This window comes from Phyllobates terribilis, unplaced genomic scaffold, assembly GCF_046119375.1.
Source record: "Phyllobates terribilis strain yellow unplaced genomic scaffold, ASM4611937v1 Scaffold_5__5_contigs__length_657084704, whole genome shotgun sequence".
In the NCBI taxonomy this organism is placed as follows: domain Eukaryota; kingdom Metazoa; phylum Chordata; class Amphibia; order Anura; family Dendrobatidae; genus Phyllobates; species Phyllobates terribilis.
Window position 1 is genome coordinate 147,125,504 of NW_027362765.1, and position 13,639 is coordinate 147,139,142.

At 43.7% G+C, this 13,639-nt stretch overlaps 1 protein-coding gene across 2 annotated transcripts; it reads left to right on the top strand.

The window, feature by feature from the left end:
- Positions 1 to 1,022: 1,022 nt before the first annotated feature.
- On the top strand, positions 1,023 to 13,233 carry METTL2A (methyltransferase 2A, tRNA N3-cytidine). Of its 2 annotated transcripts, none has more exons than XM_073681064.1 (10): positions 1,023 to 1,230; positions 1,311 to 1,562; positions 2,939 to 3,030; positions 4,826 to 5,040; positions 5,618 to 5,667; positions 7,321 to 7,381; positions 8,408 to 8,547; positions 10,773 to 10,879; positions 12,416 to 12,481; positions 12,723 to 13,233. In XM_073681064.1, exons 2-10 carry the CDS (start codon positions 1,315 to 1,317, stop codon positions 12,893 to 12,895), a joined length of 1,152 nt encoding a protein of 383 aa, XP_073537165.1. In that variant the 5' UTR covers positions 1,023 to 1,230; positions 1,311 to 1,314; the 3' UTR covers positions 12,896 to 13,233. The 2 variants fall into 2 exon arrangements, with proteins under 2 accessions (XP_073537165.1, XP_073537166.1); XM_073681065.1 differs by having other exon boundaries at positions 1,037 to 1,230; positions 1,463 to 1,562.
- Positions 13,234 to 13,639: the final 406 nt, after the last annotated feature.

Sequence of the window (13,639 nt, forward strand, 5' to 3'; positions counted from 1 at the left end):
TCACAGCCCCCTCCCCAATCCCCTCCTCTACACCCGCCCTTCAGAGCCCCCAACCCAATCTCTTCCTCTACACCAGCCCTTTACAACTTTCAACCCAATCTCCTCCTCTACACTAGCCCTTCAGAGACCCCTCCCCTATCTCCAGATCTACACTAGCCCTTCACAGCCCCCACCCCAATCCCCTCCTCTACACTAGCCCTTCACAGCCCCCACCCCAATCCCCTCCTCTACACTAGCCCTTCACAGCCCCCTCCCCAATCTCCAGATCTACACCAGCCCTTCACATCCCCCTCCCCGTCCCCTCTTTTACATCAGCCCTTCACAGCCCCCTCCCCGATCTCCTTCTCTAGACCAGCCCTTCACAGCCCCCACTCCAATCTCCTCCTCTACACCAGCCCTTCACAGCCCCCTCCCCAATCTCCTCCTCTACACCAGCCCTTAACAGCCCCCTCCCCAATCTCCTCCTCTACACCAGCCCTTCACAGCCCCCTCCCCAATCTCCTCCTCTACACCAGCCCCTCACAGGCCCCAACCCAATCTTTTCCTCTACACCAGCGCTTCACAGCCACCCCAATCTCCTCCTCTACACCAGCCCTTCACAGCCCCCTCCCCAATCTCCTCCTCTACACCTGCCCTTCACAGCCCTCCCCAAACTCCTCCTCTACACCAGCCTCTAGACCAGCCCTTCACAGCCCCCTCCCCAATCTCCTTCTCTACATCAGCCCTTCACAGCCCCCTCCCCAATCTCCTTCTCTTCACCAGCCCTTCACAGCCCCCTCCCCAATCTCCTCCTCTACACCTGCCCTTCACAGCCCCCTCCCCAATCTCCTCCTCTACACCTGCCCTTCACAGCCCCCTCCCCAATCTCCTCCTCTACACTAGCCATTCACAGCCCCCACGCCAATCCCCTCCTCTACACTAGCCCTTCACAGCCCCCTCCCCAATCTCCAGATCTACACCAGCCCTTCACAGCCCCCTCCCCAATCTCCTCCTCTACACCAGCCCTTCACAGCCCCCTCCCCAATCTCCTCTACACCAGCCCTTCACAGTCCCCATCCCAATCTCCTCCTCTATACCAGAGTTCACAGTCCCCTCCCCAATCTCTCCCTGTTCCTGTTCTGTCCAGCTCCACCTGCGGCGTCTGTAGAGTGACGGCAGCTCAGAGGAGAATCTCCTGACACAGACCTGAATGAACGCTGCGTGTAACACGCCCAATACTGTGTGTTAGAGGTAACTGCATGGATTATAGTGAGTGTCGTGCTGAGGTTCCGTTACATTGCGCAGATCAGCTGTCACTGTCTCCTCACCAGGCTCATGTTCCGCTCGATCACAAGTGTGCGTTCCAGACACTGCCACTTCCGGTGGGGGCGTGTTTCGGCTTGTGATTGGCTTGCACTTTCCTGGTCCCGCTTCTTGCCTGCTGCTGATTGGTCCTTCACTAGTGCGTTCCTCGTCTCCACAGCAACAACCTCCACTACCTGTTCCGGCATGGACGGGAAGAGACCGCAGTTCGGTAATCGGCATCTGAAAAACCCGAGTCAGGTGTTCCAGCACAATGCCTGGTGAGGCGGGGAGGAGTGCGGGGAGTAAGCAGGAATGTACCATTGTGAGTGGGGACAATGGGAATGAAGGATGCGATATGCACAGATTGGAGAAGATCGGAATGAAATTGGTCATGCTGGAAAATTCCTCTAAGGCCACGTTCACACGATCAGTATTTGGTCAAAATCAGGAGAAAGCAGAGAAAAATATATAATAGAAACACGTCACCACTTCTGTAGTCATCACCCACTCCTGGTTTTGGATGTAAAATTTTGACCAAATACTGATAGTGTGAACATGGCCTAATTGATAAGGTTATTCTGGCCACCGAAGGCAACCGCAGCCTCCACTGTCAGAAAGCTGCTGCCTCTGGGGATGTGTATATATGTGACGTGTAGGTGAGGCCAGGGGGCAGGTCGTCCAGAGCATCTCCCCCTATACCTTTGGTGTGTGCTTCCTGTTATTACTTTTTCAAATCTGTAATATTGACAACAGGCTGCCATTCCCTTTTCTCTAGTCTGGTGCTATCTGCACTGATTACACAGTGTTAGTGTGTATTCGTATATTTCCAGGAGGAGGAACAGAGGGACAACACAAAGCATAAATATGAGAAAAGATGCCCCTGAATTGTCTCAATGGAAATACAAGTCTCAATGAGACTTGTCAAAAGTGTTAATTGGGGGGTGTCTGATTGCAATCAGGGGAAGCCGGCCCTTCACAAGAGGCAGAATGGCTCAGCCATGCGCTGCTCTTCTCCAAGACTGAAGATGGGGCCCATAGACTTCTTATTGATCCTGTCTTCAGTCTAGGGAAAGCAGCGATTGCCTAAGTGAACCTGTCTCTGGCCCTCACCCATTTTGACCTATTGCTATGAAACATCAAAAACTGCACTTACTCTTTAAATTGTGACTTTTTACAATATGTTGGAACAATTCAATTCCTTCAAGAATCATTTATATTGATGACCTCTCCTTGGAATGTGTCAATAATATCAGATCAGTGGGGGTCCGACACCCCCACAGAGCATCTCCTGATGTAAACTGCACAGTGCCACCCTCTGTGTAGTGGCCGCTGCTGGGTACTGCAGCTCAGCTCCTATACTCTGCAATAGGAGCAGAGTTGCAGCAGCAGACACAACCCATATACAGATGTGGGGGTGTTTTTGGAAGAAATTATATATATTTTTTATACTGGGTATCCCGCTCTTAAGTGTAAATGACGTATCCTGTAATCCGTTAATGACAGCCGGTTGTCTGAATATTGTGTATGAAGTCATTTGAGTATAAACTCCATTTTTGGATAGGTTATCTGGAAGTGTGGTCTTTCTTCGCATTTATGTGAGTACATGGACAGATCTACTTGTCATAATTAATTTCTCATATAATTCATGTTATAGGGACAATGTCCAGTGGTCAGAGGAGCAAGAGTCCGCAGCTCATAAGAAAGTCCTCGAAAACAGTTCTCAGCCGCTTCCACCGGAGAAGCAAGGTAAGATATGGCGTCCCTTATACTAGCAGGACAAGTCGTCCATAAAGAGCATTAGTAGCCCGTCATATCCACAGCCTTAAGGTAAAATGAAGCCGCTCCTACGATGTTGTGCCCACAGCTCCTGTGCAGACTCCTGTGTCTCCATGGTTACAGCCTCAATGTATAGTATGATCTGTCCCCAACTTCTTGCTGAGCTGCCTTATGTTTGTTAGTAGAAGGGATGGATGGAAGGATCAAATATGGCAATTCTTTTCATATGGAGTCTGTTGGGCTGTTTTCATTTCTAAACCTTGAGTTAAATTAGACAGTAAAACAGGCAGGAGATGCACCTATTTTACATGGTGGGGTGCGCTGTGCACAGATTTGGCGCATCATGCCTGGCATGTCAGACCCTTTTCTTTACTCCACCTTCTGGTTGGCGTACTTTAGACCAAAATTTGGTGCAATCCAAACTGCTTTTTTTTTTTTTCCACATTTGCATTAATACAAGTCTATTGAGTGCAAAAAATGTGTAAAACACATAAGAAATCCGACGCAAGGCATGTAAGCCAGTTTATTGGTGAAAGTTAAAGTTGTTTTTTTCCCCACAATTGCAAGCTAACCCCATCTACAACATAGGGGATTATCTTGCTGAACTTTGGGGTTCCAACCGCTGGTATCCCCAGTGATGCCAAGAACTAGGCCCATCTTCACTTGGGTGGAGGAGCAAATGCTCGATCTCCGCTCTGTTCATCATCTATGTGTACAGCGCTCTATTATCTGTCAATCCCATAGAAAAGTAATGGAGCTGAATCCGAGCATGATCATCTATGTTCCATACAAGATAGGGCTCTAGAAAGTTCTGTTTTTGGGATCCATGGGGGTCCTTGCTGTCAGACCCCCGTCAATCAGCAAGTTATGCCATAACCCATGGATAGTGGATAACCTGATTTTAAGAAAACCCCTTGAAATCCTGCGCGGAACTAAGCGTTTTTAAATGACGTGTGCACTCTGCATTATGGGTGAAAATACTCCATCGCCTGAATGAGGCCTGAGGCTGTATGCACATGGATATATTATATCTCCAGGTGGGAGCCGTATATAAAGTGCCAAAGAACAAATCCCTCTCTGTGAACAGCTCAAACAGAAAAGAGAGCGGTCCATCACCTTTTACTGTAAAGGAGCCAATCAGGGACATAACTATAGTGGTCCCAGCCCTGGAGCCCAGGGGGGCCAAAAGGTCACATTGGCTCATATGAAAGGGCCAGTACTGTAAAGTTGTTATAGTTGGGGGCGCTATTTAAGATTTTGCATTGGGGCCCAAACACAAGCTCCAAATTATACCCCTGGTATGGAGAACACTATCAGATCCTGTTTACTGTAATCAGAAAAGCCTTTCCCAAAAGTGAGTAAAGGCTTTGCTGATTTACGCAGAGGACCGTATATTACTTGCCAAGAAAACAACTGATTCCTATCATGAGTGTTCAGTAAACAAATGAGATAAGGAGCTGGTGCTAATGGAAATAAGTGTAAATAATTCTAAAGGAGTAGAGACCGACTTTATTCTGAATTTAGAAACGTAGAGGATTGGAAAAACTTGTCTGCTTTCATCCAGAAACAGCACCACCCATGTCCATTGGCTGTGTCAGGTATTGTAACTCTCTTCTACTTTTGAAGTGAATAGGACTGAGCTGCAGTACCACAAACGACCTGTAGGCAGGGGAGGCACTGTTAATGGAGTAAGCAGTGTCGTTTTTCCACTCGTGGGCGACCTCTTTAACTCCATATTTCATCACTGTTGTCTGTCTGATTTCAGAGGAATATGAGAATAAAGCCAGCCAGTACTGGGATGACTTCTACACCGTACATGAGAACAGGTTCTTCAAGGACAGGCAATGGCTTTTCACAGAGTTCCCCGAACTGTCTTCCAGCAACAAGAGTCAGTCAGCGATAGATGGAGACCAGATGGTGGGCCGAACTGATGAGAATAAGGACTATCCAGGGTCTTCAGCCACTTATCGTATATTAGAGGTAATGACGCTGACTCTACACCACGGGCTGCCGTCCTGCATACACCGCTGCTACAGAGTGATCCGCTGCCGTAGGGGGCGCCCACACAGAATGGAAGAATCAGCCTCAAATATATCTGCCAATCTGACCTACTAACATGCAGATTTTTCATGGATTTCAGCAAAAATCTGCACAGAAATCGACATGTTGTTCCTTTTAAAATCCGCTCCGAAGCTCAACATTCTGCTTGGTGTGAATAAAATCGTCTAAATCTTTCACACCGTAATCTGCTGCAGATTTTCTTTGTGCTAATCTAATCTGCTGCATTTCCTTGCTGTGTGGATGTACCCTCACTCTTTGGCTTTTTGGGGTTAATACAATGACTGTCCTTATTGTCGGATTCTGTGCATTTAATGGTCACGCTACACAGATCACTTGCTCTTGTCCTTGCTGATTCTGCGGTCTGATGACACGCTCCATTATTCCTTGTAAATTGTGCTCATCCGAGCGCTGATGCGTCACAATTTCCGTTACGACACCGATCATTCTATTATTATTAACCTGATCATTCATTTCCACTTCTTCTCCTTGTTCTCAGGTGGGCTGCGGTGTAGGAAACACAGTCTTTCCAATTTTGCAGACAAATAAGTAAGTAACTTCTTGCTGTTTTATTTGTCAGATAACTGGAATGTCAGTATGGCGGCTCTGAAATTGGGGTAACCCTAGGGGTGTATCATGTAAGGATTGTAGCATTAAATCCCTCCAAAGAAATTGATATTGGAATTCCTGGAAAAGAAAGAGTAAAGAAAAAAAATTTTACTGGCACATACAGAGTAGCTGCACGGAGACGTCGTGTATATGTGGTGCTGCTCCATCTGGGGTCCATGTGACTGATGGGGATAGAGGAGTACAGCTCTTAGCAGTCCTATAGACTTTTAATGAAGCTGCAAGGTGACCACTGTTCTGTTCAAATAGGACCCCCATACTTGTAAAACATGGATTAATAAGATGCCTATCCCTTGGATAGATGATCCTAGGACCACCAGCATAACTGCTTCCCTATACTGCTCTTTCACTTAATGAAACATGCCGGTTTCCATTAGGATGTGAAAAGATAGCAGATCTTGGGGGGGGGGGGTCTTTGACATTGTTCATTCCTCTTTGCAAGCACAGACACACAGTAGCAAGGAGTGAGCACTTTCAGCACTCCATGAGACTCACTTAACCCCCTTTTATGCCGTACTGCAACATGATCATGGGGAGTCAATAGACAAATATTTTGGTATCTTTGCATCCGTAACAACCTGTACTATAAAACTGTATCATTATTTAGCCCATACGGTGAAGACTGCAGAAATAATTGCAAAAAAAAATCCAAGAATAGCGGCCTTTTTTGCAAATGATTTGCCACATGATCTTCTGGCATCTATCTAACAGAATCCGTTCATGTGCACGTGCAACGTTGTCAATGGACATGGACGAGACATAACACTTTCTCCATACTGTGCAAGTCTTCAATACATCTCTGCACCAGACGCCCCCTTAGACGAGTTGTTGCCAATGTTCATCTTTTGTCCAATTCACAAGTGGGGCAGCCATTGTTTCTCATACCGCAGCCATAAGAGACAGCAATCTCTTATGGAAAGCGGCGATCAGACAGTGCGGCCAACAGAAGTTTTTATATAACCAAAGTATATTTGTATAAGTCTTGGATATCAATGGGCTCAGGCAAAATTAAATTGAATCTGTCAGCAGGTCTTTCCTATGTAATCTGAAGACAGCACTCTGTAGGGGTTAAAACACAGATTTCAGCAATGCCTCTCTTATCAAGTGCCATGGTTTTGTTTGCTTTCAGTGATTGTTCTAGCACCAGGAGCTAATCTAACACTCCCCCCTCCTGTGATAAGCAGCTCACTGTCTATAGACAATGTGTATAGAGAGCCTGGTGGGGGCGGAGTTAGCTTTCTCAGCTCTGCTGCATTGCTAAATCTAAAAATGAGAATGTGAAAAGAACGGCTGCACCCAGTAATCTAAGTGATACATCATTGGATTCAGCTTCTCTTTGCCTACATCAGGCTGATGACAGATTCCCTTTAAGTCTGGTCCTTTAAGGAGTTTAAAAAAACAAACACATTTAACTTAACCAGTTTGGGACAGTAATTTTGTAATTTCTTGTAATTGCAAAAGAAATGAGTCCATCCGTATAACTGAACAGCGGCTATATGTAACAGAGTAGACTGCTCCCGGTGACACATTCTGGGTATGGCACGCGCAGGTAATGATGTCTGCTTTCATCCACAGTGACCCCGGCCTCTTTGTGTACTGCTGTGACTTTTCTACTGCCGCAGTGGAGATTGTAAAGGTACGACCCATGGAAGACTTGAGTAAACACCCAAGTGATCTTCACTAGGGGGCGCCTTCTATTTAAATGTATCCAAGGACTCCAGATAGAAATGTAAAAGTGGCGACAGGAGAGCAAACGTTAGTGCTGATAGGGGCTTTAAAAGGAAAGGCTTGTTATACAGCAGCCGGACCGGCCACGTCTGTTACCACTGACTTTAGGCTTAGTTCCCACAGTGAGATTTTGATTCTGTGAATTTTCCACAGTATTTCTGCACCAATTAGCTAATTTAGGATATATATATTTTTTTGTTTGTTTTGTTTTTTTTACATGCGTTTTGATTGCGTTTTTATCACGTTTTTTGTCTTTTTGGTATGTCATGTTTTAAGTAAAACTTTTTGTAAATTCCTGTTTGCTGAGTTACTTAGCTTTGATGTCACGTTCAGATTATGTGCATTTTGCCTTTGTGCTGCAATGGTACGGAGTATAAATGTGGTTCCCACATCTTATTCAAGACTATGGAGAAAATCTTCAAATAAGCTGCACATTGCCTGCAAGAAGAATTGACTTGTTGCACAGATTTTGAAGTCGCAATTTCCACAGCGTATATAAATCTCATCCATTTTGGGAAAATACACCGTGAAAAAATCTCAGCAGTTATACACAGTGGGATCTTGGGCTTACCCTGCAGCATTTCAGTACGGTTCACCTTTATACTGCACCTGTCAGTCGGTTTATTCTGCAGATTTTCTCGACAGCGTGTGCATGAGATTTTTGGAAATTTCCTCCACTCTATTGCTAGTAGAAGAAACATCCGGTGTGTACCTGCCCCAATACTTGTCATATGGCTGGTTTAGGATTGATTTCTAATGTGATTTGATACCAGTAATCAGTGGTGAGACGGACCTTTGACACTGCGCCACTAGCCTTATACCAAGGCACTTAATGCTTACAATCGTGCCGTGTTTCGTATATGTACGCTGTATGTATATTTGGTTGGCTCTGTGTTTTTAGCATTATTTTTACCTTATGCTCACTCTTGTACAGGGTAACCCTAATTACGACCCATCACGATGCTTTGCTTTTGTGCACGACCTCTCAGACGAGAGCATCACATATCCTATTCCTGATGAGAGCTTGGACGCCATCATCCTCATCTTCGTCCTTTCTGCCATCCTTCCAAGCAAGTGAGTGACCCGTAAGATGTGAAGCCTAGGCAAGCATAAGGCCATGAGACATTATTAATAACTGCAGTGCCGCGCTTTATGCTGATCTCGCAGTAGTGCACTCCTGATCCTCAACTTTTATTCACAGTCACAAAAGCAATTATTACTTTGCAATTTGCAAGTCCTGTATACACAGCGTGGCCGGGACAGACATAGCTTTCACTGCACCATGGCCCTTTTGTTTTAAGATTTCTGTAGGGACCCAAAAGTTGGGCCGTTCCAGTCAACCATTTTTTTAGTTCTTGTTTGATATGCCCTCAGTATCTCTCCCATGACTAACCCCTTTACCCCCAAGGGTGGTTTGCACATTAATGACCAGGCCAATTTTTACAATTCTGACCACTGTCACTTTATGAGGTAATTACTCTGGAACGCTTCAACAGATCGCCCTGATTCTGAGATTGTTTTTTCGTGACATATTGTACTTCATGATAGTGGTAAAATTTCTTCAATATCACTTGCGTTTATTTGTGAAAAAATCAGAAATTTGGTGAAAATTTTGCAATTTTCTAACTTTGAATTTTCTTGCCCTTAAATCAGAGAGATATGTCACACAAAATAGTTAGTTAATAAATAACATTTCCCACAAGTCTACTTTAAATCAATGTTGGAACCAAAATTTTTTTTTGTTAGGAAGTTGTAAAGATTAAAAGTTGACCAGAGATTTCTCATTTTTTTTCAACAAAATTTACAAAACCATTGACCACATCACATTTGAAGTGACTTTGAGGGGCCTTTATGACAGAAAATACCCAAAAGTGACACCATTCTAAAACTGCACCCCTCAAGGTGCTCAAAACCACATTTAAGAAGTTTATTGACCCAGAATAAACAAAAAACAACAATTCAGGAATTTTTTTTTGGGGGGGAGGGGTTTGTTATGCCGTTCTGCATGTGGTAAAATTGATAAGGTAGCTTTATTCTTCAGGTCAGTACATTTACAGCGGTACCACATTTATATAGTTTTTTTATGTTTTGGTGCTTTTACACAATAACAACTATTTTATAGAAAAAATAACAAACTATTTTATCGCTTTATTCTGAGAGCTATAACTTTTTTATTTTTCGGCTGATGTAGCTGTATGGCGGTTTGTTTTTTGCGGGACAAGATGACGTTTTCAGCGGTACCATTTTTATTTACATTCGTCTTTTTGATCGCGTTTTATTCCATTTTTTGTTTGGTGGTATGATAAAGCATTGTTTTTTGCTTCGTTTTTTTTTTTTTTTACCGTGTTCACTAAAGGGGTTAACTACTGGGAAAGTTTTATAGGTCAGGTTGTTCCGAACACGGCAATACCAAATATGTATACTTTTATTGTTTTTTGGTTTTTTTTTTCATAATTTTATTTATGGGTACAGTATATATATTTTTTTCCATCACTTTCTGATACTTTTTTTTTTACTCTTACACTTTGTCCCACAATGGGACTTTCACTTTTTGCATGCTGATCACTTCCAATGTATAGAGATGCAGCAGCATCTCTATGCTATGCTGACTGTTAACGCTGCACACTGAGAAATTACTTTGATTGTGCACTGCGCATGATCAAAGTAACTTCCTGCTGTCTGGTGACTCGGATGTCGTCATGATGACATCTGGTCACCATGACAACCACGGGTCCCGGCTCAGACAGTTCGGCACGCCGAAGAGGAGGTAAGTAAGCGGCGCTTACCTCCCCTTGCTTCCGGAATGCTGCGATCGACTTCGATCTCAGCATTTCGGGGGTTAATGTGCTGGGAGCAGTGCGGCACCACTCCTTGCACATAGTACCGAGTTTCAGCTGATAGTACCGGTTGTTAGCTGTGACAATCGGCTGATGCGGGCGCAGTCGCCGAGGCGTATTAATACGTATCTGGCCTAATAGGCCCAAGGCGCAGATACGTATTAGTACCCCCATGTCAGAAAGGGGTTAAAGGGAATCTGTCAGAAATATTTAACTATTTATATGCACATGTAGGTATTTCAATGATCAGTCCAGCAATACCTTTACATGTTCAGTCCGTTCCTCTGTTGCTGAGAAATCAGTGTTTGAATTAATATGCAAATGAGGCTGAAGGACTATGGTAGATCTGAAGCCTCTGTCACTCCAACTCTATTTCCCGTCCAGCGCTGCCTCTACTTACACATATAAATAGTTTGGGGTGTGATTCCCTTTAACACCATCATTGCTTCTGTCATTCTACAGGATGCAAGATGCCATTACTCGTCTGAGTAAGCTGCTGAAGCCCGGTGGCTGCATTCTCTTGCGGGACTACGGCCGATATGACATGGCTCAACTACGCTTTAAAAAAGGTAACATATTGTCGAAGTACCATAATTAAATAGATCTTTACCGCTTCGATTAGTGCTGTCCAACCTGTAACCCTGCACATAGATTGTGTGTTCTTAGGAGCGGGTGCTCGAGAATGCCCACTGAGCCAGGACAAAGAGCCTATCCGTATGAGCTGCTCCCATTCTAGCAGACTTTAGCCTTCCTTGTGTTATGTGGAAGGTCATTCCTCTCAATGGTTGCCATGTTATACTAGCCTGCATGGAAAATGCCTGGCTGGTTGTCAGCTGTTTGAAGCTGGACCTGTGGTGATCAATTGGTCACCCCACCAGACAAAATTTGGAAGGGGTTGTCTCTGATGAAATAACACCTTTAAGACCTTGTTCACACGTTCAGTATTTGACATCAGTATTTGTAAGCCAAAACCAGGGGTGGGTGATAAATACAGAAGTGGTGACGTGTTTCCACTATACTTTTCCTCTGATTGTTCCACTCCTGGTTATGGCTTACAGATACTGATTTCAAATACTGACCAAATACTGAATGTGTGAACATGGTCTAATGAAGAGTATTTTCAGAGTTGCTTACACTTTTCCTTTAAAAAAAAATAAAATAAATATATATATTAAAATTAATGTTAGTCATGCACCTATAATTCTGCACTCCATTATTATAATCAGATCTAGATTTAATAATTTTAATAATAATCTTTTTATTTATATAGCGCTAACATATCCCACAACTCTTTATAACTCACACAATTTCCAGACATTGTCATCACTGTCCCCATTGGGGCTCACAATCTAATTTCCCCATCAGTATGTTTTTGGAGTGTGTGAGGAAACCGGAGAACCCGGAGGAAACCCACGCAAACATGGGGAGAATATACAAACTCCTTGCAGATGTTGTCCTTGGTGGGATTTGAACCCAGGACCCCAGTGCTGCAAGGCAGCAGTGCTAACCACTAAGCCACCAGTGTTTGTTGCCTAGACTCTCTATGGAACTGCCAGAAATAGCAGGGCTGTGCTGTACGTTCTCCAGTGGTCCCACAGACCATGAATGGAGCGGAGGTCAAGCATGCTCCCCTCTGCTCCATAGTGCAATCCTCTTGAATTTGTTGAGGATCCCAGGCGATCAGTAAGCTATTCCTTTACCTACGGATAGGGTATAATATGTGATTTTGCGAATAACCCTTTAAGCACACCTAGACTTGCTGAACTCTTATATCGCACACATCCAGCACTCCTGAGCTCCTCCGACATGCAGCTAATGGTTCCAGTTGTGTAGGGGCACATTGTAAAGGGTATTTAGCATCGCATATTATGAAATTACTGCACAGCACACCAGACTATATTCTTCTTTTAGGATGTTATGAGCATGAATCCATGCATCTTGCAAAGAAAGCAGTGAGAAACCTTTACATAATGGGAATATACTTCCAATATGGAGCTGAATTGTGGCAGGTGCTGTGTGATCAGACCCGAGGTGGATCCATTTATGGCCGCATTGTAGAAGGGATTTTGTTGTTCGGAGTTTACTTATCATTTATTATCTTCCAGGGCGCTGTCTTTCTGAAAACTTCTACGTCAGGGGAGATGGGACAAGAGTCTACTTCTTCACACAAGGCAAGTCTTTACAGCAGACACCAATAAACTTGTTAATTTGGAAGGGTGTCGTTGTTTTAGACACACCAACCGGAATAGCTTAAAGGGGCATTATGGACAGAGGGGCACATCTGGAGCTGCCATTTGTGATTTGCCAGGGTTCTTTTTTAGATACTATTACATGGTTCTAAGTTTTTGGGGATCGGTAACTATTGGTATTCTGGTGCCTTTTGGTTTGTGACCATATTTATTTATTTCCTAGATGAACTTGGATTTTTTTTTACTACTGCCGGCTTAGAGAAAGTGCAAAATACAGTGGATCGCAGGCTTCAAGTAAATCGCGGCAAACAGCTGACAATGTACCGGGTGTGGATTCAGTGTAAATATCGCAAACCCAACACCGGAGTAATGCCGCACCATGAAACGCTGCCATAGGGAGGAGCATATGTCTGTGCTGCTAAAGGGACCCGATTTCAGTTATGGAGGCATTGAATGCTCACTGACCTTTCATTCGTATTATATATAATGTGTGTATAATATAATGAATATAATTAGATTCATTGCCAAGTCACAACTGCCATAAGCACCAGTCATATTCCCATATATTTATAAAGACCAACTGAGAAGAAAACCATTGTAGATCTTTTTTGGAACCATGTTTTGTTTTCCATACCCAACAGTGGATGTCCTTCCTTTTTCTTTTGGATATACTAATCTAGAACTAATTCTTAAAATATTTTCTTAAATAAATAAAGTTTTTTTTTGTTTTTTTTTTACTTTCGTAGTCTTTTATTTTGTATTGTATTTGGTGGTCATGTAAAGGTAAAGTAAGCATTTTATCTGTATCCGCTCTCAAGCTCAAGTGAAGACAGATTTCCTCACTTGATATTCAACAATGTTAACCCCTTAATATTGCATGCATTTTATACTTTAAAAGGCTTGTCTAATAAAAACTTGTTAGAGATCCAGTCCTCCTCCTCCATGATGAGGCAATTGCATATATGAATTCCCAGAAAAGCATTGCATGGCCTGTAAGTCTCTGTACACCAATTTGGAACTCTCCACAGGGAGATATGTTACCCCTTAGACCAGGGGTCTCAAACTCTGCTGGGTATATGGGCCGCACAAAAATTTGAATTTGATGGACCGCATTCTTTGCAGGACAAAGTGACATTTTTA

What these genes read in the sequence shown, in the direction of transcription:
- METTL2A (XM_073681064.1), top strand. Translation starts at nt 1,315, where the DNA reads ATGTTCCGCTCGATCACAAGTGTGCGTTCCAGACACTGCCACTTCCGG. An exon ending in CCACTTATCGTATATTAGAG is followed by an intron (nt 5,041 to 5,617) that starts GTAATGACGCTG and finishes CCTTGTTCTCAG; the next exon opens with GTGGGCTGCGGTGTAGGAAA. An exon ending in TCTGCCATCCTTCCAAGCAA is followed by an intron (nt 8,548 to 10,772) that starts GTGAGTGACCCG and finishes GTCATTCTACAG; the next exon opens with GATGCAAGATGCCATTACTC.